This window comes from Python bivittatus, unplaced genomic scaffold (assembly GCF_059951505.1).
Source record: "Python bivittatus isolate LINGU-HERP-01145 unplaced genomic scaffold, Pbiv_v1 ctg000140_np1212, whole genome shotgun sequence".
Taxonomy (NCBI): domain Eukaryota; kingdom Metazoa; phylum Chordata; class Lepidosauria; order Squamata; family Pythonidae; genus Python; species Python bivittatus.
In genome coordinates this window covers 1,222,544-1,247,786 of record NW_028277043.1, presented here as the reverse complement: position 1 = coordinate 1,247,786, position 25,243 = coordinate 1,222,544, and the positions used below count along the sequence as shown (strand labels likewise).

The following is a 25,243-nucleotide window of genomic DNA, read 5'->3' as shown; positions in this document are numbered from 1 at the left end:
TGTCATCAGTATCTGAATATAAGCAGACTTTCCAATGCCAGGAGATGGGAAGCTCCATACAAAGCCCCCATGAAAATGCAGACATTTGTTAAATAAGCAAACTTGGCAAATTTAATGTAGTCCATTGTGTTATATGATATAATACTGTAAAGAGGTTTGAGTCCTTCAGTGAATTTCACAATCAAATTAAATCATTTCTCCGACAACCTTGTGAAGTTGGTCGGTTTCATCATCTGGATATGGAAGATGAATATAGCACTCAAGCTGAAATGTTGGATTATTTAAGAAACACCCAGGACAGGATTTAATCTGAACTGGGCAGCTTTACTTGAAGAAATCCATTTCACTTGCTGTGAAATGCTTGTTTCATTTTTGTGAGGATGTTTTGAAGTTTTAGAATTAACAGAAAGTCAATATCTGCTAGTTTATTATCCATTAACTGAAAAAGCCTGAAAGCTGGTCTTTTTTCTCACCCTGCACTCTGTAGTATCGTGCACGCTTTCAAGTATGTTTAGCACGCTTGTGTTATATCAATTCTTAGTTGAGAGTACAACTCCGATTCAGATGCAAAGGGGGTGCTGGTAATTGCTGCAGACAAGAACATGATAAGCAATTCTATTTTGCATCTTATCAAAGAATTGGAAGACATTCCAGAAAGCGGTTTAATGCTTGCATCTAAGAAAGCGGGATCCTGGCAGTCTTTATAAGAGGTGCTGTTTTTATTGGCTTAGATTGAGGTGGAGACAGTTCCAGTAATATGCACTCAGACACCATAATCTTTTGAAGAAGGTAAGCTTGAGAGTCCATTTTTTGTCCCAGGTCAACCCTCACTTATTTGTGGATTCCTTGAGGGAGGATTTCTTGAAACATTCTGAGCTGTTTCTTCCCAGATTTCTTGCAAACTGGACATAGTTATTGTTTATGAAATAAATTACCAGTGGACCTCCCCTCCTGTCTCTTGTTTATATCTAACATTCCTTCCAATGCTCTCCCAGCCTTCCTACAATCTCTCCTGATTGCCCAGCTACAGTTTCTTCTGACAACCTGTAGAGAGCAAGGAAGATGACCTTGAAGGAGATACGCAGAAACTGTTATCTAGGCAAAATGGGCTAAAACATTTTTTAAGTCCCAAACAATGAGATAACATTTGGAAGTGACTCAGGCAGATGCCTCCCTAATTTACTGTATAAGAAGGAGGGGAAGGATAGCACAGTCAGGCTTGCAGGAGTCTATTATTATGGCCAATCTCAATGGAAGTCATTTTAGCTTTCCTGTGGAGTTCCTTTACTGGTCTGGTTTACCTAGTGGGGCTTACACAGTAATCCTTTGCTTCCACCTCATCCATCATTTCCAGCCTGGCTCCATGTCCAGGATTTTGATCCTCTCTTCCTTTTGTTCAGCTCCTCTGCCTTGGAAAGTTAACATGGAAGCAAATGTTGAGAGGCAAAGGGTTGTTTACCACTATGCGTGTTTCATGAACGTACCTGAGTCAAGGAGAAGGAAAGGCAGCTGAAATCAAATGGCAACAGAACATGCTTCCCTGCCCTCAGTGGAGGATTTCCAACCTCCAGGCCTGGATGTGAGCCAGGAAATTAAATACAGAAGCTGAATCATTTATTTTCATCAACTGTCATCTGGCATGAGTGGTGCATCTTAGTCCGAGGCCAAGAGGATGAGGGGTGTTCCCAGCAAATAGAGGTGGCTGATTCAGAGTTTAGGAATGGTCAGGCAGAGCAAAGCATGTCTCAGATCTGAGCGCATTTGCTTCGCTGTGATGTTGGAGCCAGACAAAGCCGGGAAATGAAAACAGTCTTCCATGAATTGGCATTCTAAGGGTCAAAGACCAGAAAATGGAGACCTATGATTGAATTTCTCATCTCACTGGAAATTTCTATAAAACACCATGAGACTAGCTGCTTAAGGCAAAGGAGCCCATTGTCCCAGAACCCGCGTATGGATGGGAAAAATCTCACCCAAAGTGTGGTACATTCTTTGAAACCATGAGGTGGATCAGCCCATTCCATTTAAAGCTGTACAGTAAAATTAACAGAGTTAGGACTAGGGTTGATTGGGTTCTTTCCTGTTGTACACACTGTAGTTTGTGTTTTCTGTTCAGTTCCCTTTTTCTTCCTTTTATCTTCTAAAAAATAAATTTAAAAGGGGGAGAAAGGTTACATCTTCTAAATGGCACCTAGACCCACCGATATCATGCTGGGATTTAATAAATGAAATCGCTCTGAAACTGGTTATCCTGCTTCCGTCTGATGATCCTGAAGCTCGCATTTCACTCCTAAGGGACGTTGAAGAGGTTTGTTACCATCAAAGAGAAAACTCTCTCCTTCTTTCAGACAAAGGAGGTTCCTTCTGAGTGGCAGGATGCTAAGACAGCTCAGTAGAGACATGGACAGGCTTTGTCAAGTTAATAATCTTTCTGCACTCGTGTTAGAAACAGCAGTGTGTGTTGGTTCCAAAGGGACGTAATGCTCTGTTTGGAGATATCCTCTCAAGTAATGACATGAAGGTGAGTCTTATGCATGCAGTGATAATTTTATGTGAATTATGTCAAGAGCTCCCTACCTTCAAATTCCTGCACTCAGTTCTCATTTGCAGGTTGCAGGGAATGTCAGAATTATATTTGAATCAATCTTTTCCTGTGTAGTAAAGTTGTCAGATCAAGCTGTACGTTGTGAAAATAGGCATGTCAGGAATCTTCAGGGCAATTGTACAATTCCTTGTACAAGGTTAAAAGCTGTGGAAGTCTAAAATCTTTTACAGAGATCAAACTGTTTGCTTCCTTCCCCAAATACTAAACTTCTTGTTTCGATGCTATTAACATAAATGTTTTGTGACACTGGAATTAGAATAGCTTGCAGAAGATGCCACCAAGCATAGTAATCCTTTCCTCAGGCCGGTAGACAGACATTCAGTGGTCCGTTGAAGCTATATTTAAAGTATCTGCTTACTTATTCTGCTTAATAACATCTGCAGTAGACTTATTTCACTCCTACCTGCTTTAAGTTTGCATAATACCATTCATTGCTCTCGGATTCGGTTTTGTTTATGCTTAGATTCATGCAATTGCTGTTCAGTTGTTTTATACTGCAGAAATTAGGTGAAAATCAGGGCAAACTTGCCTTTGATTTTAAAATGGGATAATACTGCAGGGGACAAAAGTGATTCAGAAGTTGCATCTGAACACGGTTACTTGCTTCTTGCTTCCAGATGGGGCTTGCACTGTGCAGTTACCGTTCCTTGTTTGTGAAATTTCTGGGAGGAGAGAGCTGTCCAGATGCCATCAGCTTTCATTTTCAACCTTTTGGACAGTTCCTCTTACTTTTATTTTTTTTTAAAAAAAGATGAACAGAGGGAAAGGGGGAAGAGATGCATGTTTTCTGTTTTGTTTTCGTTTTCCATATTTTATTAGTTGTACTAAAAGCCCTCAATGGTGGAATTACATAGAAATCTATAGCTACAGTAAAGAGCAATGGTTTGTTCCACATGCTGAATTTCAATATAAATTAAAAATACTGTAGATGGACAACGCAGGGCAATGTATTTCTCATGAACCTTTTGATGGTGCCATGTTCCGTATTCAGTGGGAGATCACAAGGAGAAGAACCAGGAGAAGTGGGGAGGAGAGGAAGAGAATGAGAAGAGGTGATTTCCTATTAATTTTAGGCAGAGAACCAGACCGTTGAAGTGTGAGTTCCCAGACAAGCATCCTCTGGTGGGACTCTTTCTTGGACAGGTTTCTCAAATGGTGACAGCAGAAAGCTGAAACAGCACCTTCAGTTATATTAAGATGAGGTCAAGGGCATTATAGGCAGTGTGATGCTGTTTGGAATCCTCTGCTGGGCCAAAGGAGAGCAGGCGTGACTTTGTCTAGGTGCTGGATGTAGAACATGCTAGTTGCTGAAGCCCATCTTCAGCTCAAACCTTCAGCTTTTGCCTGCCTGGATTTCAGAGCTCCTGCCTTTGTCTGTGCATCCTTCAAACACCCTCCAAGGCCTGAGAATTACTCTGCAAAAATTACCGATGCCTTTGCAACTCCCCAAAGCCATCTCAGATATCTTGGTGACTTCAGCTCTCTTCTGAATAATTGACAAGGAAGATTTGATGGGTAGCTGGAGCTGTCTGATTTCAAGGGTATTTGTTGACCTCTGTAGATGACTCTAAAGTCTCTGCTTTACTTTGAAGCTCCTTGAGATACGCCTGTATGGCAGTTGTCCTTTTGTCAATGAATGGGACATTGTATCTCCTCACAGCAAGGATGCACAACTGGAAATCCTAGGACTGCATGTGGCTTCCAAAATTCATTCATTTATTTATTTATATTTATTTATTTATTAATTTATTTTCAGACTCTTAGATCTGCCCCCAAGCGTCTTTCAAAAATTGCCACCAAATTGCAGCTTTGAAATTAATGAAAGGGGGAAATTATTAAATATAGAAAGAATACTCCAATTAAGTATAATTAATTTAATGTCATTTTAATTAAATCAAATGTAATGCTTGATCAGGACTCATCTACTTTTTTCTTCCCATCTCTGCTGTTTCCCTGAGTGGGGCTTCATGCCATTCAGAAATGAAATGCAGCATTCAACCTCCAAAAGTTGTATACTCTTGGCTGATGACTTCCATATATGCGTATATATTGTCAGGAGCTGTGAGTTCCTCCAAGGGCACTATAGACTTGAATAAAAAGATCATGATATTGGTAGTTTTATTTTTTTTAATCCTTTCCAGGTGGCTCCCAATGTGGAGTGAGCCTTTTTAACAACAACACAGTTTTCAGCTAACCTTTTGTGGAACATCATCTTTCCAGATCCTATTATTGGTTGCACATTGTCAGCTCAGACTGCACTATTGTACGCGCAGAATCAGATGTTTTGGACCCTGATGTGAATCCTTTTATAGTTGTTTATGTTGAACTGCATCTACCATTGTCTTGCTCATTTTCCCCAATTTGCAGAAATTTTGAAACTTTCTACTGTTCCACACTGTTTTATCTCAATGATTTTTTGTCATCCACAAATTGAGCCCCCTTGTTTCCAGATCATTTGTGAGCAAATTAAAAAAAAGTAGTGAAGTTATGCTAGTTCTTGGGAGGTCCTGTTCTTGATATATCCTGTTAAGCACTGCCCATTTATTCCAGCAGTCCTCTGTCTGTTCTTTAATCAATTGATCTGCAAGAGAACTTTCACTCTTATTCCATTATCAGTAAGTTTGCTCAGCAATAACTAATAACTACTGGATCATTTGTATTTGGATGGTATTAGCACTCTCAAAGAAATCTAAAAGGTTAGTGAGTGATGACATAGATTTGCTAAATTCGTCTTTCCCAAGTCCTTTCTATAGGATTATCACTTTTGTTTTAACGAATGCTTACAAAGTAAATGTAAACTCTAAATATAAATACAGCATGTTAAGAACAATTACGGGGATATTTTGAAGTAAGAGACAAGGGTTGCCTTCACCCACCAAACATGATGCTACCTGATTTTGAAAACGGCACAGGGTAGGATGGAACATCAGAAGAACATGGAATGAAAGAAGGACCTAAGTCCTAGGAGAGTAGAAAGTGTGAGAAAGAAACTCAAGACGACTCCCCCTTGATTGGATTAGATATAAGTTGAAGTAGGGAGGGGTTTTGACAGGCTTTCAAGATTCTGTTACAATACCCTAACTGCATTAAAGTCCTTTCTAAGACTCCTAGAGACTCTTGTTTCCTGACCTTGTCTACCTTGAAGGGCTGCCTTTGTTTCGTTTGGAATCACCCCATGGAAAGTACCATTAGCAGAAATAGGAAGTTGTTTCGTTCCTTTTGTTTCAAAAGTACACACATACTCAGGCAGTGCCTTGGAAGGACTTTCCACTTTTCCCTGTTATGTGCCAGATTAATGCTGATTAGTTAGGGTTTTTTTATTGTTCGTTTTTGGTTTGGTTTGGTTTTAGATTCAAGGCAGAACGAAAGTTGGCAGACAGGATATAAAACATGCAAATTTTATTAACTCTCCTAGCCTGCATGGTGAAGCAACACACACTTCCCTGGGACCATGGTCATTTGGTTATGCCAAAGGATCATCTACTTTTTTTTTTCTTTTATAGCAGGTGACCGGACCTGGACATCCTTGTTTGGGCTTGGAAGCTAAGTGGGGTCAGGTCTGGTTAGTACTTGGGTGGGAGTCAGCTAAGAAATCCCAAGGCTATAAACTAGATTAGGAAATCAGAGATCATCCCAGAAAAAGGAAATGCCAAACTATTTCCCTCTTGCTGCTGAGAAAACTACTGGAAGTAGTCAAGCTGGACAAAGGAAATGTCACCCTATTTATTTATTTAACACAATTGCTAACCCCCATTCAGCAGCTGTACCTTGTTTTACTTGTTACTCTACTTATCTGTTCTTACCTATCGTCCGTTTTATTGTCATTCCTGTAAAAAGGTAGAACACCAGTCTTCCTTTTACCCTTTGTGTGCAGATACACGGGACATGGGTGGCCGACAGTCCACAACAGAGTCTTTCTCCGTTGGCCAGTCCTCTGTGACCAAGGCCATTCAGAATCTCTACCAAAGCAGAGACTTTGAGGCTGCTCTACAGCTGGTCAGATCACCAAGCCAGAGGAGCCTCTCCCAGGAGGAAAAGGTGAGGGCAGAGGAGTTGGACCATCTTTACTACAGAAAGTGGGAAAAGTTATGCCTGCTCCTGCAAGTCTCAAAATGAGGAGGTCAAATGAACCTGTAAATTAGCACTTTTTCCATAAGCCATACAATTCTGTAGACTGCTGGATTTTGACTGTGTACACAAAGCACTTTTGGGGAAGGGGAGGCAGAATCAGTGACTAGGAGACCTGGTTGAAACATCTGCTCATGGTGTTTCTTCATTTTTTCCCCCTAAAGCGAGTCTTGAAAAACAAAATGGATATATTGGACAGGACCTTCTCAGCCATATATCTGCTAAGATTAAGATAAACATATTGTAAAATTCTTGGACGGAGAATGCAAGGCAATGAAATCCATTTCATGAGGCTGGTTTTCCTTTACTAGGGGTAGAACCACCTTAGGCAAATATGTATTTACATGTATCAAGTGAAAATAGAATAAGTATTCCAGTTTCTTTAGATCAGGGATGACCAATTTCTTTTGATCTTGGAAGCTGTTTTTTGCACCTGGAGGTAAAACTGGAAGTATTGTGATGGAATGGAATTATGAAAGCCAAGCTCAGGGAGATAAACATTTTCTTAGCTCGTCAGAACCGTGTGGGAGGAACAAGAGGATGAGACTGGCACCTCCTTGAGGAATTCACACTGTTGTGACTGGAGGACTTTGGGAACTGGGGTTTGAGTCTGGGAAGATTGATGTCAGGCCTATCCCAAGGAACTCCAAGAGACAATGCCAATTCAGTCCAGCTATGTTTATTAGCTACAACCTCTAGCAAGAATCTTCCCAGACTAAAACCCCAGTTCCCAAAGTCCTCCAGCCACAACAGTGTGAATTCCTCAGGGAGGTCCCAGTCTCATCCTCTTGTTCCTCTCACGCGGTTCTGACGAGCTAAGAAAATGTTTATCTCCCTGAGTTTGGCCTTCATAATTCCATTCCATCACAAGTATCTCTGCTAGTGCTAGTGATGATGTGACATCCCCAGACTGGATGAGGCCAACATATTTGGACCTTTTTTGCATTCTAAGAGGCAAAATGAGTGTCCTAAGCCTCAGTAAGGCTTAAGACATTTATTTCTCCCCTTAAACTCTCCTCTAAGTCCCCAAACTTTTTTTAAAAGGGTCAGTTCCTTCCACTCCTAGGAGAATCTGGGATTAAAAATGGGATACTTGGGGGCACATAAGCTTTAGATTATCTAAACCAGGGTTCCCCAAAGTGGTCAGTATCAACTCCCAAGGGTCAATGGGACTATCCAAGGGGTCAATGTTGTTGCTTTTATTATTTTTTGTACTATTATTACTATAGTACGGTTAGTTAAAGTAGTATTTATTAAATTATTTTCAGATAATAAATGTTAGGGGGTCGATGAACAAACTGAATCTTCGTGAAGGGGTTGAGTTTGGGGACCCCTGATCTAAACACTAAACGTTTTCTTTATGCTTCCCTTTCTCAAATCAGGGTCATCTCTTGAGCCTTTCAGCCGCTTATGGGGACCTGCAGGCAGTAAGATACTTGCTAAAAGAAGCAGGCGTGACCGTATCCCTTGAACCCAGTGATGATAATCCAGCGGTGGTAGCTGCGTATTTTGGACATAAGGACGTAGCACAAGAACTTCTAGATTCTTTTCTTGGTAGGTTAAGTTTCCAGCCCTTCTGCTTCTTCCATACCTCTTTTGCTTCCTCCAATACATTATTTTACAGTATTCTGTTCTTGAATTCATTGATTTGTTGAAATTGAAGCCCTGGAAATGGTGGTTCCATTAAGGGATGAACTGCTGTATCCATAGAAGCTTGCCTAGATTGTATGATTATCCACAGACACTGCTGACTGGCCAACTTCTAAGGCTCCCAACATCTTTTTACTGATGACACCTACTCTCTGAAATTGTATTTGCCATGTTCTCTCATAATCTTTAAGCAGACTTTTTAATGAACTCCTCCAAGCAGTGTACTGGTTTATCACTGTCTTCTTTATATAGTTTTTAACTGACATCTTTTAATTATGTATGTTCTATAGTTTCTTGTTTAACACTTTTTAAATAATCTGCCTGGTGTGGATTTGCTCTAAAAGGCAGGTTGTTTATGAATAAGTTAGTAACAAATAGGGAAGATCTGTATTGCAAATGATAACTCCCTGGGCCCTTTGGAGAAGTTTGTACTTGACACATGTTTTAGTAAGGTCAAAAACTAGACGCTTTTTAATTTTTGAAAATTAGTTTTTCTGGATTCCAAACTCCATGGTTGGTGAGCAGGAAAAAGGAAAAGGAAAGATTTTCAAGAGAGACCTGCTTCTCATAGAAAAGTGCTTGTTTTTAAAATAAAAATTTCTAACCTTCAGAATTCCCGGCTGAAGGGAACCAGTGTGGGAACCACCTCAAAATAATTTATACAGGGAAATCATATTTGGTTTCACCTTTGTTTTTGGAGGTTCAAACAGTAATTCTTGATGTGGAATCAGGAAATCAAACTGTGATATTGTCAACTGGCAGTTCTGCAAAGACAGACAAGATAAATCACATATTATGCTTCCTTTCACAATCCTATACCCATATCACCTCCAACCTGTATTGGAAGGCACCAGACTGGGAAAATGGATCTTGTACTCATGTGATCTATAACAGCAATATTAGCTGACCTATTATTTGTAGACCTTATTTTTCAGCCCACTTGTTTTTTGTCACATATTTTTTAATGCTGGGCAAATAATTTTTTTCTACATCTTTTTCCTATCAGTTTTCATTTGTCAGGGAAAAAACCTCATTAACCACGGGAGACAGACACACCAGAACATAAGTCACTTCAAAGTTCTAAAAGCTTTATTAAATGTTAGTTCAATAAGCAAGCAAAATTCAACCAATAGCATACAAGGTACTCACTTAGATTTACATTGCAATGCGGACCAGCTTGACTGAGCCATGAGGTAAGACAGCTTGACCAAGTGGTACCGTTCACTTAGATGCAATCCTTTTTATCCTTTAAAACCGCAAACCACAATCATGACTCTCAGGATTTGCAACTGAATCATAACTTCCTTGGTGCTAATTTTACCATACTTTACCATACTTTACCATACTTCCCTTGTCACGTCTTTTCCCATCAGTAGTTTGCTTAGTCTTGCAAGTTTATTTATTTCCTGTTATTGCCCTACAGGCCACATTTTAGCTAACTTGGCTTTATTAAATGCAATCAAAATTAACATTAGAACATATAAAAGGCTACTAAAATTTTCCTCTACACATTCTATTTGATGAAAGAGAATTTTGCCTTTGAAATTTCTTTCAAAGAAAATTTGAAAGAGATTCTTCTATATGGTGTGTAGCATTTTTGCACACATAGAGATTTGACTTGGTCAAGAAGTGTACGTGTGAATGTCTTGTCTTTCATTGGAGAACCTTTTCTCTGGCTACCAGCAGCTTCTTGGATTTCCATTGGATTCCCAAGGGAGGAGATCATGATGAGGAACTCTTCCCAGGAGCATTTTCAGGAATGGTGCTCCTGTCACCACTAAGGAAGACTTCCACCCTTGAGAAATTATTGGAGTATCCCAGAACAATTTGAAGAAATGGTCCACCCTATTTCTGTGCCTGCAAATTGCATGGATAGATCTTCTGTTTGGGTCCAAGACTAAGACTGTAAAAAGAAAACCTTACAAAACCCAACGACAAAGTACAACATGCATAAAAGAAAGGACAAAATTTAAAATACATCAGCAGGAATTGGATGGGGGATTTTCAAAAAGCCATTTGTGGCCTGCTCTTAATTTTCTTGCAACTCTTCACATGTTGTCTTTGCTGCGTATGGTCACAATACTGGTCTGTGAATGCTTGTTTTCAAAGGTGTAACGAACGTCTCGCAACTCCTGAGCTGGATGCTGGCGGTGGCTTGTCAACAAGGCCATCTAGAGGTGGTTAAGCTCTTGGTCCTGGCATACAAAGCCGATCCGGACAGCTATGCCGTGAAAAAAAATGAGTTTCCAGTCCTCCTTCGATTGCCACTTTATGCTGCGATGCAAGCAGGTGTATGATTGTTGTTCATTCTGGGCCAATTTTCCTCTTCATTGGGCTGTTGGGGGCCACTTTCCCAAAAGAGAACATGGCCGTGAGAACTGGGGCACAAGAGCCCGCATGGTGAGGTGTTTAAGGCAGTGTTTCTCAACCTTGGCAGTTTAAGATGGGTAGACTTCAACTCCCAGAATTCTGGGAGTTGAAGTACACCCATCTTAAAGTTGCTGAGGTTGAGAAACACTGGTTTAAGGTGTAGGATTAAAGCTAGAGAGAGTCATCTCAAATCCTTAGTCACTATCCCTCAGCCCAACCTGATTTATGGGCTTGCTCTTAGGGGAGACCTACCTATGCGGGAGACCTACCTATCAGTATCTCACCAAAAGGCAGGATACAAATGTAATGAGAAAATGGAATCAATTGCATTTATATTAAAACAGCAAATATGTTTATTTGCCACATTATTTTAATCATTTGCTTTTTAGTTAATATTAACAATTACTGTTTGGTGGCCACTCTGGAGTGGCTGGGCTGGGTCTCGGCTTGGAGAATGAGGCTGTATTAGATATACAAGTAGTCCTTGTTTAGCGACTGCCTTGTTTAGCAACTGTTCACAGTTATGATAGTGGTGAAAAAGTAACTTTATGACCAGTCCTCGCATTTACGACCTTCCCAGGTCTGTAAAGCAAAGAAAAGCTGGAGTAAGTTTGTAACCACAGTCATGGTTTCGCTTAGCAGCTGTTTGCTTAATGACCGAGTGGCCAGTCCCAATTGTGGTCACTAAACAAGGACTACCTGTATCCTTGTTTTAAGGAATGCCTTTCAGAACTGAGTAATTTCAAAATATAAGTCCTCAGTTTTACGTTTTTTAAAAAAAGGAAGTCTTAGAAAAACAGGTATTTTAATTGGAAGTACTAACATAGCTTCTGCCCTTATCTGTGTTTGCTAGGGCACGATGATGTTGCTGCCTTCTTGCTGGAGAATGGTTCGTTCTTTTGTTCCTACACCCTAATGGATTGTCCCAATGCTAGCAAACGCCTTCTTTGCAAACATTTCATTGAACCAGTCCCTTTAAGCAGAAATGTCCAGGCAAAGCCAGTGAGTCATATCAGGGGGAGAAATTGTTTAACTATTGTAATTGTTATCTGTTAAAATTATATTAATACCTATTAATAGTTTGTAAAGTTCAAAAATACAAATACACAGATGCAAAAGGCCACTGTGAATCAATCTTAAATGCACCTTATTACTTCTTTATTGTGGTTTTCTCCCTGTCTTTTCTGTCTTTTGATTTTATATTTATTGAGATAAGTACATATTTAAAATTTATATTTATATTCATAACTATATGATATTTTATTTACTATGAGGTTAATTTCAGATAATTGCTTAGTTGTGATTATTGTAGTGTGGATCATTAATCATTAATTCCTGATTATTACCCTTCAAGAATCTATTGATGCTGGCAGGCTAAAATCAGATCAAATCAAATCAATACATACATAGATAGACACATACTATGGGCTGGAGATATGCTAAGCTGTAAACCATGGTTTGGAAACTGTAATAACTGATTTCTTCCAATACACTAAGCTGCATTTTAAAAATTCACCTTATGGTTTAGTACTGTGAGTAAACAGAGATGAAAAATAGGCTGTATGTTACTGGATTAGCATTTGCAAACCCAGAGAGATTTTTTTAAAAAATCAATGTATTGCAATGGAGTGGGGGGAAAAGAAAAGGCAGCTAGTTGAAGTTTTGCAGTATTTCATCCTCGGGATGCATCCTTAAGCATCAACCTCTAATTAGCAGCGATGTTCACGCAGCACGCTGGGTGAGGCTAAAAAGAGTTGATAGTTCAGCATGCTGTGGAAGATCCATAGGTTGTGAGCGTTTAGGCTTAGCCATACTGTGGTTTTCTTGTTTCAGTTTCTCTCTGAAAGTCACATCTGCTTTTCAGTCAGAATTGTTGATGATCCCCATTAAATGTCCCTCATCTCTTTATCTGCAGGGTCTTTCTGTGAACTGGTCGAAACTTAGGCTTCCTTGGGTGGATTTTGACTGGCTGATAGATCTTTCCCACCAAATAACGGAGCTCGACCTCTCTGCTAATCATCTGGCCTCCCTTCCATCCATCATCCCTTGGGGACTGATCAACCTTCAGAAACTGAACCTCTCTGACAACCGATTAAATCAGCTGCTTGATGTACAGTCATCAGATGGAATCATATGCACAAAGCACGTGGCCCTTATTCTTAGAGAAAAGTACCTGGGAGTAATTCTGAATAGGGTGTACTCCGAATTAAGCAAGGGCTGTAAGGCAAGAATGCTGACGTCACCTGTTGACTCAGCTCTATGCAATCTCAGTCCGAGAGCTCTTTTGAATTACTTTGTTCCCTAAGACCATGTTTGGGATGACTCCTACTTCCTTTGCTTGCCCTTTTATGGTGGGAGTGATGACGCTCAGAAGCCTTGTGTCCAAAGATGGCCCAAACCAAGATCATGGTTAACAACTTCAAAACCAACGAGGATTTAAGCTTAAGTTATCTAAACACTAGAGCGCTAATCATCTCTAGTCAATATTGTATAAATACCACTATGCTCAAATAATATATTGTACTACTTATGTTTGATAATAAAACAATAAAAACAAATTACAGAGAACAAACAAACAAGGATTTTAAGCCAAATCTAAATAACAGCTTTATTATTCTTTATTCCAGATCTAAAAAAAAGTTACTTGGTTTGGGCAGAATTGGAAATTCTTTTAAATGGAAGGCACCCTGCTTTTTTCCCTTTTTTTTTTTAGATTTTTTATGCTTCCTTTATTATTTTTATAAATAACTCAATGTGACGAACATACCTAATACTTCTTCCTCCTCCTATTTTCCCCACAACGACAACCCTGGGAGGTGAGTTGGGCTGAGAGAGAGGGCTGGCCCAAAGCCACCCAGCCAGCTTTCATGCCCAAGGCAGGACTAGAACTCATAGTCTCCTGGTTTCTAGCCTGCTGCCTTCCCACTAGATCAAACTGGCTCCTTTCTTTCATTTTTCATTGTTTTTCCATTTCCATTTTCATTGTTCTTTCATCTGTGCAAAAAGAATAAAGGGACCACATATATGGGCAGAATTCTTGTTAACCTTCTGCCTGTGAAGCTAAGATACAACTGCCTAAATCCATCCTTTGTTTACACGTTGGAGTACAGCTCCAATAAGGTCTTTCTTTGTTATATACTACTCCTTTCTGTATTCTTACAGTAATAAGTAGTTAAATGGAAACTTTAAAGGTAAAACTGGATCTTTTATAGATGGTTCATTCCAGTACCTCATAGCAGCAGATTACATCAACCAGGATGTATTCTGAGTTCTACTATTTATTTATTCTAAATCTGTATTTTTATTAGGAACAACCTAAATGGCATATGTAGGCAAGCTTTTGAGTTCTTAATTAAGAGCTTCAGAGCTCTTAATCAGCAAAGAAGTTTTGAAAAACCGAGGGATGAAAACAGTGCAAGAAAGCCCAAAATTTAGGTGCAGAGCCGCTCTTTAAAGTTAGTTTCAGGTGAACACATTATTTGGGGCAGAGCTTGCTCATATCAAATTACCAGATTGTCTTCTCCAATTTGGGCACTCTCCAGATGTCCCCTGGATTCTCAGCAGTAGCCATGCTGGCTATGCTTCTGGGAGTTGAAATCCATTCGTTTTAAAAATGGCCACATTGGCAGGAGCTAAGGTTCATCTACCAGTTGGAGACAAAAAAGAGTTTTTCTTCCTGACTCTAAAACTTCTTTATATATTTATATTCCACTTGGTTTCTTTCTTTTTAATCCACAGGCTACTCGAGATTGACATATCCAACAACAGATTCCTCAGTCTTCCTTCGGGTTTCTTGCACCTTTCCAGACTCCAAAGACTTATTGCTGCCAAAAATTATTTAGAAAGATTATTTGATGAGGAGAATGGTGAGTGCATACGTTCAAAATACAATGGTTTGTTTTGGGTTTGAAACAAAACACATTTTCTGCTTGTGGCCCACCCTGTTCTTTAACCTATAGTGTCCTCCTTTATGATCAGATTCCACATCTTCTCAAGACAGTGGAAGTTACTGATTCTTCCTTCTTTTCATATCCTGAAGCCATGTTCACTGTGCAGATACCTTTCCCCCCTTCATCACACACACAAAACCCCCTTCTTCATTTCTTTTCGAGAGCCCTAAGTCATTGGGCAAATATGTAACTTAATATTGTTAAGCTACAAATCTTGTTTACACATCATGGTGATTGGATTCATCTAATGTAGAAATTCCAAGCCAAATAAATTGCATGGTGGCTTAGCAGAATGTATGAATTCAGCTATTGTCACTTCCTGTGAAAACGAAATTGCCCAAGAAAAGAAATGATTCAGAGAAAAGATTCGAGAGTAAACCTAACTAGCAAAGATTCTCACATTTGTTGATGTGCTATTTGCATTTTTTTCCTTAGCAACGAACTGGATTGGATTAAGAAAACTGCAGGAATTAGATGTCTCAGACAACAGGTTATCAGAGCTGCCCGTTTCCTTTCTGCACTGTCTGAAATCACTGCATAGCCTCAATGGATCTAGCAATAACTTAAAAGTGTTTCCTCAACCATGGGCCTGTCCCTTGGTGAGTCTGGGTAATCATCCTGTGATCACTGTGTATTTTATAATGTGTCATTTTTAGAATGTGTGAGAATCACATTGGGATCATTGTGATACATGTTTAAGTGATACTTACAAGTGTCACCACTAGAAAACTTCTCCATGAGATTTCATCAGAGGTGGTTTCTTTCTTTCAAACCTGTGTTCACTTCTTTAAGAACTAGAAATGTGGTGTGTGCATGTGGGTATATGTGTACAATGAAGAAATGTGGCATTCTTTGATGTAACTGAAATGCGTATCCCCGTCATTTGAACTCATATATATTTTCACATGCTTGTTAGATCCATAAATATATAAAAGCTGAGATTTTGATGATGGACAAAGATGAACATTTCTCTTCCTTACATTTTCAGAAATGTTGCAAAATAGCTAAAAATATGCTGGAATCTCTGCCTGATACTTTGGCAGTGTTTTGGAAAAACCATCTCAAGGAAGTAGACTTTTCTGACAATTCCCTGAAAGAAGTTCCACAGTGTCTCTTCCAGCTTGAAGTAAGGAAGGAAGAAACTTGCTTTTACTACTTTGGGCCACTTCCTTTATTCTGCAAAATAGTTTTGGATAGTTTTCTTTATGTTATTTGCAGTCTCAGATCAGAAGGAGTGTCTGATGAATATCTGAAGGCCTTGAGGGATATTCCAGCCAACCACATTGATTGATTGATTGATTGATTGATTGATTGATTGATTGATTATGTACCATCAAGTCAATTCTTAGCAACCACATAGATAGATTTCTCCAGCCTCCAGCCTCAGGACTGCTTCAGGTCTTCCAGTGGTACATCCATCACTGCTGTACCACTGGAAGACCATCTTGCTACTGGCTGTCCTCTTCTTCTCTTTCCTTATACATTTCCCAGCATTAGAGACTTCTCAAGAGAGCTGGATCTTCACACATTGTTTCCAAAATACAAATTAATTCTGGTCATTTGTGCCTTGAGAACTCTGGATTAGCTACACTAGAGACTCAAAAACTAGCTTGCTTGAACTACAGAGTACTGGTGGAAGACAGCCACTAGGAGGAAGAGTGATGCTGGAAATGCCCAGAAGGAAAACTTTCCTTATTTCCATGGCTTAATGAGTGATTTGGGTCAATCATTTTCTCTTAGCTTGACCTTCCTAACAGGATCATTGTGAGATAAAATGGGGGAAGCAGATCCATGTGGAAGGCAGGATGGAATTTGAATATAACTAGCAGCTTCTTGGTCTACCTGGCCCTTCTTCAGACATTGTTACTTCATGAGCTGCTCTGCCATTAACTAAATGTAGACTTAACAATTAACTTGTAAGAAATAATCTTACCTGGAATAGAAAGTGGCAGAATCATTCCTGGTCATGCTGCTTCTTGAACTTTGATGTCAGCATGTGAAATTAATCCCATAACTGTGAAGATACATCCTGATTGACACCATACACCACGCTACATACAAACACACACTCGTACATTATTCAGGAATTTAAAGAGGCTGCCATTTATTGCCTGGATAAACTGGTCTTGGATTCCTGAGTGTTCGTGTGGGTTTCAAAGATATATATGTTCACCACCATATCTGCTTGTGGCTTCAGGTTGTGAAAGTTGGCTTTTCTTGATGGAGCTGAAATGCATGTAATCTGAGCCGTTTGAACACTAGGGGGTGCCCCTCCGTTACTTATCTTTTCTCTGGGCCATTCCTCATTTTATGGTGGTGTTAATGCAGTGTAAAGACATCCATAGTAATAAAAAAATCCAAATTCGTAGCACTGCATCATAATTGTTTTATACCAATCAGATCGTTGGCCTGGATTGTTTATGTATCTTTTCTCAGCATGACTTCCTGCAGAAGTGTTGGGTTCCAAAACCTACAACGTGAGCCAGCTGGTTTGAAAACTATGGACATTTTCATCCAGTGCTTCTGGAGAAGGGGTCAGCCGTCCAGGATTTCACACAGGAGAAATTTCTAGCCTTAACTGGAAATGGAAGATATTGGACCTAGAATTTAGGAGGCATGTAATTATGCCACCATTCCACCTTACATAGAATAGCACTGATTCCATTCATCTCCTCTTATTCTTTTTCTTCCTTCCATTCTCTTTGCTGAAGCTTAGTTTGGTGTTACTTTTTCCTTAGATGAGCCTGTAATGCACTGTCTCCTTTATGGGCACTGTATAAATTAGATGGATAACTTGGGATCTAGGGGCTCCATATGCCTGCAGAGAAATTTCATAAAACCTCTACACTCAATCAGTTTAGAACTTCAGAAAGGGCATTCTGGCTGTAACTCTTTATTTCAATTAGCAACATTTTCAGGCAGCAAACATCTCTGTGCATGTCCAGGTTGGGGGGGGGGGTGTTTTTATTTTGCTTTTTAAAAGAAGTCAGAACACCCCTTGACAACAAAAAAAGGGTTTCCCACTTGAGAAGAATCAGTACATGAATGATAGTATTTTAAAATCATTATTGTTATGATTACAATTCTCATATATGAAAGCAAAATAGTTTCACTGGAATATTTATTTATCCTGTGCTAATAACAAATAAAAAGGCCCCTGTAGGGAAGAAAGCCCCAAAACTTTTTTTTCCAGTTTTTCCCCAATTATTCCACATCTCTTTTTTTCCTTTGAGTTTTGCATCTCCTCTTTGCGTGACTATCAAAGTGGTCAAGTGCGGGGTGCATATGTCAAAATCTGCAAGATCGCGATTCCATATCCACCATCTTGCAGATTTTGAACAGCCCCCCCACCCCCGGACAGCTATGCAGAATCCATTGTTATCGACTTTCACTTTCAGGATCTGACCTCCCTGAAACTCTCAGGAAACCAGATAGTCATGTTGCCTTCTTCAGAGAAATGGTCTTGCCGATCGCTGAAATCTCTGGATCTCTCCAAGAATCAGCTTGGAAAGTGAGTTCTTTTGGTTTTTCTTAAGCAACACCACAGAGGAAACCTTCCCATTTCATGGGTCTTTGTTTACATTTGCCTGCAGAACTGAGGAAGGGACCAAAACTAAATGGATTCCATTTTTCACTACAAGGAACAGGACTTGTGTCGGCACTGAGATCGGTAAGTGTGTGGGTGTAGGAGAGAGACAGACAGACAGACGCACAGAGTGAAATGAAGAACTGAGTGGGCAGGAGTGTGACTGTTCAAGTACAGTCTTCCATTTCCTTGATGGCTGCTGCTTCTGCTACAATTTCTAGCCTCTTGTCTTTAAAGAGACCCATAAAACCAACTGATACGTGAACAAGGCTCTTTGATTATGTCATAATCTTTTTTTACCTACATACTTTGTGGGGGGAGTGTAAGCAGCTCGTGGGCCACTTGTGCCCCCTTTATTGTGACTTTGCAATCTTCTGAACCCATTTGACCATTTCCCCAAATTGGTAGCAAATGACTACTTTCACACTACTTTTCTTCTGCTTTGTTCTGGTTTATTTCCTTAAAAGGCCATTTTTCTCCATAGGGTTAGGGGATCGGAAAGGATTTTCTGGTTTTTATATTTTTTGGAATCCCTTTTGATCTCAGTCCCATTTTCATCGTGAGTGTATCCTCTGTCACCTTGTGATCAAGTGCAATTCTCTGCTGTAAGAAAAATGGGCCAAATGAGTGTTTTAATATTAATAAATAGCAGATTGTTCTCCTATCCCTTTCCTCTTACCTGTGTTTGACAGCAGGCAAACAGGATGTGCAGTAGGTGGCTTTGTCCTATCAAAGTTCATTGCTATTTTGCAGGCTGCATGTGTTCTTCATTTTCTCTTATCCTACTCGTATTTGCCATTTTCCTTTCTCCAGGATCTACCCTGCAGTTTCCTGAATTCCTGGCCGATACTCTGGAGGTCCTCTGTCTGAATGACAACCAACTAGACTCCGTCCCACAATCAGTTTGCCTTCTCAGAGGGCTGTCAGAACTCTACTTAGGAACGTGAGTTCAGTTCTTCCAAGCAGTTGGAAATGTTGCATCAGGTGAACATTTAGTTCACTAGCCACTGAAACCTGGAGGCTTCCTTTGATGAACTTGGCTGTTTCCGTACAAAGATTGGGTGCTGTATGGGGTAAAAATCCTGATGTTCTCCAAAGATTTTCAAATGTGTTCCCATAATTCCAAGACAGCATTGCCAAGGTGCAGATGGTATAGGAATTTTAGCACAACACAACTGGAAGACCCAAAGACCTAAGAATGGGGAGATACAGGATCAGATTCCCTGCTTAGCCAGGAAACTCCAATGTCCATCTCTCAACCAATTCTATCTTTAAGTTTGTTTATGGCAAGGGGAGGGAATGGTTGAAGAAAAACAATATATGCTCACTGTTTTCCTGGGAAGAAGGAAAAGATTAAAAAGAAATAAACTACAGTACATTGGGTAAAAGGCTATAATAATTTTAAAATTCTCAGGATTATCCATTTCCCTGAGAACCTGTTTGCCCACCCAGATTTTTAACAGCACCAATAAGAAGCAGATAAAATAGACTTTGACTGAATGGATTGCATTTCTTCTTAGCTACCCAGAAAGTAGAGAATCTTCATTTGTTCAAGAGGCATAGTTAACTTTATCATTCTTTTTCTTCCATTGAAATTCCATGACGGTTTTGTCCAAGCTAACCATTTCACATTATACCTCCAAATGTTCCTTTGAAGATTAGATTTGTTGCCAACTTCCATATAAATGTCTTCCTGGGAAAGGCAGCTGATTGGTTGATGAGTGTGCTTCCTTTTTTGCATAGTAACCCAGGCATCCAAGAACTTCCTCCTGAGCTTGGACAACTGGTTAATCTTTGGCAGCTGGATATCGAGGATCTAAATATTGGCAATCTTCCAGTGGAGATCAGAAAAGAGGGTGAGGTTCTTTTCTTTCTGAAACTTATTAATCTCAGCTGTTTGAGCAGCGAGGGAATCCAAACCAAGCCTGATTTTATTTATTATTGAATGGTAGGCAATATGGAGTGGCTTCTGTCCAGGCAGTTGTTGTTATGAAATAGAACTGCAGACCTAAAACTTTCCATGCGATTCAAATTCAGCTTGATCAGTTTGTTTGCAGGCAACCTCCTCCCTTAAACGGCAGTTCGTAGTACAGCCATTTAATGGTTTCCATTTTTTTTCTTACGTTCTTGGCTATTTCTGGGTAAGTGCTGTAGAAATGATGGGCAATATTTATTATTTCGCAGAACGTCACACTTTTTGACACCCACAATCCAGAGATGTCAGCTTTGTCACTTCCTGGCCCAAGGCTGTATTTTCCAGAGAGATTTTTCTGTTGTTACTGAATTTATTGGCAGTTCTGCAGCATTCAAGACAAACCATAACTGGAAATTAAGGATCCTTGGCTTACATAAAATCAAGCTTCTAGTGTTTACTAATTTTGAATAAGCCTATTATTGCTGCCTTGAACAATTGATCATGCACACTGGTTGGTTTATTTTTGCAATTTATAACCTCCGTATTCAGCCCAAAGTTTAGATCAGGAAAGCCCAAGTTTTTTTTTTAAAAAAACCCTATCCATTCTCTCTGAATTGTTTTCCTTTGTCATCCTATCTTCCCGCACTTCCAAGGAACAGATGGGGGGAGAAAGAGAGAGAGAAAAGAAGCAGATTTCTCTTGTTCAGGGCCCAAATTGATTGCCTGTAGAGGGCTTTGAAAATTAGTCCAAGGACCACCAAGATGACTGCAGATTGCTCCCCCTACACAAAATAACCTTTCTCAATCTTTGGACTAGCTACCATCTCTGTAACGATTTCTTCATCCCTTCTATCTACAGGGCCCAAGACCATTTTAGCTTACTTACGTGCCCAGCTGCGCAAAGCAGAGAAATGTAGTCTGATGAAGATGGTGGTGGTGGGTCCTCCACGGCAGGGGAAATCCACCTTGGTTGAGATGCTGCAGACAGGGAAGCCTTCTCTATCAATGCCTGATAATGCCACCATCCGGACCACAAAATGGGAGCTCCAGAGACCTGCTGGATTGAAATCAAAGGTAAATAGAAGGAGAGAAACTTTCAACTTTCCATAAGTAGCTTTGAAAGGCAGGACAAGGCATGCAAAATTTGATAGCTCTACATTGATTCCAGTTGGATTTCTAGTTAACAATTCATTTTGCCCACCTGTTTTGTTGACTAATGAAACAACGTTAATTGTTTCACTGTCAATCACAAGCCCTTTTTGCTTATTTTAAGGACTTTTCCCAAGTTACTGACTGCTTGATACTCCAACATTGTAGGTGAATACTCAGTTTCTCTGGCAAGGGGCTACCCAGGCAAGGAATTATGGCAATTCAAAGCTAGTACACATAGAGAAAACAAGGTTGAAGGAGGTTGATGCAGGTTTCTTTTTGTCACTCCTGAATCACACCCATCAGTTTGATCTCTCCCCAAACAGTAAATAATGATATGAAAAAGGGGGAAAGTTCTCTACACTTTGACATGATCTCATTTGCAGACTTTTAAAAAATCTCTGTCATGAATCCATAACAAAAGAATAATGAACATGGAGTATATGGAAAAGGGAAATGTTTCTGAAAGTGAAAGTTAGTCACCTTCAGCAATTTCAGATAGCACCTCAAAAATTAAACAGAACAACCCCCCCCCATTTTTATTTGAATCCATCTAGAAACACTTCCAGAGTGGGCCTTCTGAGGCCACATCCTTGCTAAATGAACATGTCATAGAATTCTAGAATTAATTATCTGGTTTGTACCCCATTCAGCATCTGAATAAAACTGTCAAGGATGTAGAGGACTTTGGGGATGAATTTAGTGACTACAGAATAGATCCCAGTGTATTTCACAATAGATTTGTTTGTGTCCACCCATTCCTTTTCCATATGGGGCCTTTCACACCTGGGCCTCATACGTTTTCAGTGGGATTCTAATAAGAAGCCTTTGTTCTGTTTCATGGACTGTTTTGCAAATTCAGCAGCAGATTAACTGGTTGGACTGATGTGGAATTTGACCATGATGCCTCTTCTCTGCCAGAGCTGGCTTCCACTCTAAATCTTAGCCCTGAGAATGTGTGGCTGCTTTAAAAGCAAGCAATTAATGTACATTTCCTGTGGGGAAGGGATCATCCCCCTTGACAAGTGCTCTTTCTTCAATTTGAACATTGATACCCATTGATGCCTAGGTGCCGTACATTATGAAGATATTGGAGGTTGCAAGCTGATTATGCATTCACCATTATCTCTCTCTCATTTGCTAACGGGGGGTGTTCGGGCCCTTCAATGTAGCTCTTTGTCCAATTAGGTTGATGCCGTCGAGTTTAACGTCTGGGATATCGGAGGCCCCGCCAGCATGTCAACAGTCAACCAATGCTTCTTCACAGATAAAGCATTGTACATTGTCATCTGGAACTTAGCACTGGGGGAAGAAGCTGTGGCAAATCTTCAGTTCTGGTTACTCAGTATTGAGGTAGGGGCAAAGCCATGGGCTGGTTTGCAGAATTTCAGTGCCCCAGTGGGAGTACAGACAGGTTTAGACACATTTGGCAAAAGCCATTGTTCATTACTAACAGCTTCACTTGAAATTCTTCAGAGTTGACATCTCCCTTATACCTTCCTCCCCACAACAAAGTGCCTCTGTTCTTATCCGTTCCTAATGTTTATTCCAGAAACACATTTGTGAACATCTAATCTAGGCTCCCCTGTCCTGTCATCCTCCAGATATGTTAGATTCCAGTTCAACAGTTCCTCAGGATAAAGGGCCAAGCTGTTTTGTAGCCCAAGTGGAAGAATAAAACAATTTCCTTTCCTGATCCAGGTACAAAAGCTGATAGGACTTGTAGTAGAACCTTTTTTCAGTCCTCTTAATGGGATACCGGTATCTACCTCACCTCAAAGTATGATGTCTGAATGGAAGCTTTGTGGGTTGTTTGAAAAACTGTAGTTAATGCCATGCTCAGCATGCTGAGTGATACGCCATTGCGTGTTAAGGAAATGGTGGCAGTTGTAGACACTTGTATTTCCTAGCTTATCCTGGTTTGTTGGTCTGTCCTACCTAAGACTTCCACAGAGATGCCAGGAAAGAGCAGCTTTGAAAAAAAAACATTCATTAGCCAACTAGGATACGGTCACTTCATTTACCTGCCAGACCAAATCTAGTTTGCTCTGGCTCTGCCAACCAACTGTGGTTGAAATAAACCATGTCTTAGTGCCAATCTCTCTTTCCAGGCCAAGGCTCCAAATTCAGTTGTGCTGGTGGTAGGGACTCATCTGGATTTGATTGAAACAAAATTCCGTGTTGAGAGGATCGCCACTCTAAGAGCCTACGTCCTAGCCATCTGTCGATCTCCCTCAGGTTCAAGAGCCACTGGTTTTCCAGACATCACCTTGAAGCATTTACAGTAAGTTGGATATTGGGTGCAACAACTCACAGTAGCAAGGCCTTACTTCCAACTGTTTGCCTTTCAGCTACTCAGATATGACTCAGGAATAAAGAGATGCATCACAGATCTAGCTGTGAGCAAACTGAGAAGTTTTGCTGCAGCAGACGTACTGCTGTGAAACGTTCTTCCTGGAAAGTTGTGCATTCGCATGGCCTTCCAGGAAGCACTAAGGAAGTGGCCATTCTTCTTCTAAGGGCCAAACACAGCCTAAGTTCTCTAGGCATTTAAAAAATAGACAGGACCACTCCTTCACCTCTTAAGGTTTGTAAAGTCAATGCATCCTGCATACATCTGGCAAACTTTCCGTACTGATTGATTGATGAACCAGACTGGAAATCTCTGTCTGAAAATGGACAGCTGATCAGAATGGACTAATCCTAGTCCACAGACCTGAAAGGTAACAGAATGCCTTGATGCCATGCTGGTAGATCTGTTGACAGAGTTCCGCCTGTCTGTATCATTTCATTTATTTTTGTTGTTCCTTTTTTAAAAGAAGAAAACGTCTGGTTTCCATTGATTGCTGGGGGCGGTTTTCTTTTCGTTCTGTTTTGGAAAACTCTTTTTCAGAGGCTGCTCCCCATCCTTCCTCATGACCCCCATAACACAAGGCATGGTATTCCCATCTTTCTGGCTGCTGCGGTAGTCTGCAAACCCTGCTGATGCTTCTTTCACAACCTTTCCCTAAAAACCTGGTTCATCTCCCAGCAATCCTTGCTCTTTTTCCAATTCCATCTTCTCACGAATTTCCTTTCAGCTGGGGGAATATTATAACAGACTTTTCCAGTCAACCTTTTCCCCCTCAGACAGTTCCTCTTACTCAGACTCCTTCACCTATTGCTACTGAATGGTGAGGCCAGGATAAGCAGTGTGCTGTTTGGTGATTTGTGCTCTGCAGGAAAACTATAGTATGCTGCAGACAGAAGCTCCATTATATCCTGTCACTGTGCGGTGGTCTCCTTCCTTCCCCCCACCCTGGTCAATGGTGACTGGATTTTAGCAACAGAAGATACTGTTTCTGAAGAAATACCCTTTAGTTTCCTTCCCTTGCAGCCTACAGAATATGTGGAGGATGAGTAAGAAAAGACTTGGTGGTGAGGCACAGAAAAAAAATTACTCCTCATAACGTGAAGACCGAGGGGAGTGCAATACAGTAAAAGCAGTTCTTAAACAGCAAGAGATTTTTTTTTTAGTGTCTGAGATTAGGGCCTAAACCCTTCTGTTGCCTCACAAAATTGTACTCCAGAGAGCTGGTCACACTCTTTTCCACAAAGCAAAGCCTAGCTCTAACATTTTAATTCTACAGCTCAATCCAACATGTACCACAAGCAGAGCACAAGATAGCATTTCCATGTCATGCTTAAGCTTTCAGGCAGATACAGTCACTGCCCACAAAAATGTGTGGGTAATGAACCATCTATGGCTTGGTTAGCCAAGCCTAGCATGACATTTGAATGTGAGATTTTAGCTTTCTCGGTGGAGAAGGAATTAGAGGTCAACAGTAGCTGATTGTCTGGCTTCTTCAGGACACATGACTTCAGAGTCCCTTGTCTGTTTATTAATTGCA

The 25,243-nt window shown here is 40.3% G+C and overlaps 1 protein-coding gene across 4 annotated transcripts in view; it reads left to right on the top strand.

Annotated features, from left to right (window-relative positions):
• LRRK1 (leucine rich repeat kinase 1) overlaps positions 1–25,243 on the top strand; it is a 73,843-nt gene that overhangs the window by 15,644 nt on the left and 32,956 nt on the right. For 2 of the 4 annotated variants that reach the window (XR_015795345.1, XM_007423552.4), the window contains exons 3-17: positions 6,480–6,643; positions 8,116–8,287; positions 10,493–10,672; positions 11,607–11,755; positions 12,669–12,895; positions 14,492–14,619; positions 15,139–15,302; positions 15,692–15,829; positions 18,102–18,214; positions 18,297–18,373; positions 19,103–19,232; positions 20,033–20,145; positions 21,064–21,278; positions 22,542–22,706; positions 23,465–23,637. Coding sequence is in view for 3 of the 4 variants with exons in the window: in XM_007423552.4 (XP_007423614.2) it covers positions 6,480–6,643; positions 8,116–8,287; positions 10,493–10,672; positions 11,607–11,755; positions 12,669–12,895; positions 14,492–14,619; positions 15,139–15,302; positions 15,692–15,829; positions 18,102–18,214; positions 18,297–18,373; positions 19,103–19,232; positions 20,033–20,145; positions 21,064–21,278; positions 22,542–22,706; positions 23,465–23,637 (2,308 nt within the window). In the remaining variant the exon portion in view is untranslated. Of the gene's footprint in view, positions 1–6,479; positions 6,644–8,115; positions 8,288–10,492; positions 10,673–11,606; positions 11,756–12,668; positions 12,896–14,491; positions 14,620–15,138; positions 15,303–15,691; positions 15,830–18,101; positions 18,215–18,296; positions 18,374–19,102; positions 19,233–20,032; positions 20,146–21,063; positions 21,279–22,541; positions 22,707–23,464; positions 23,638–25,243 lie in introns of those variants that run through there. The other 2 variants (XM_007423553.4, XM_025163617.2) reach the window with 2 other exon arrangements.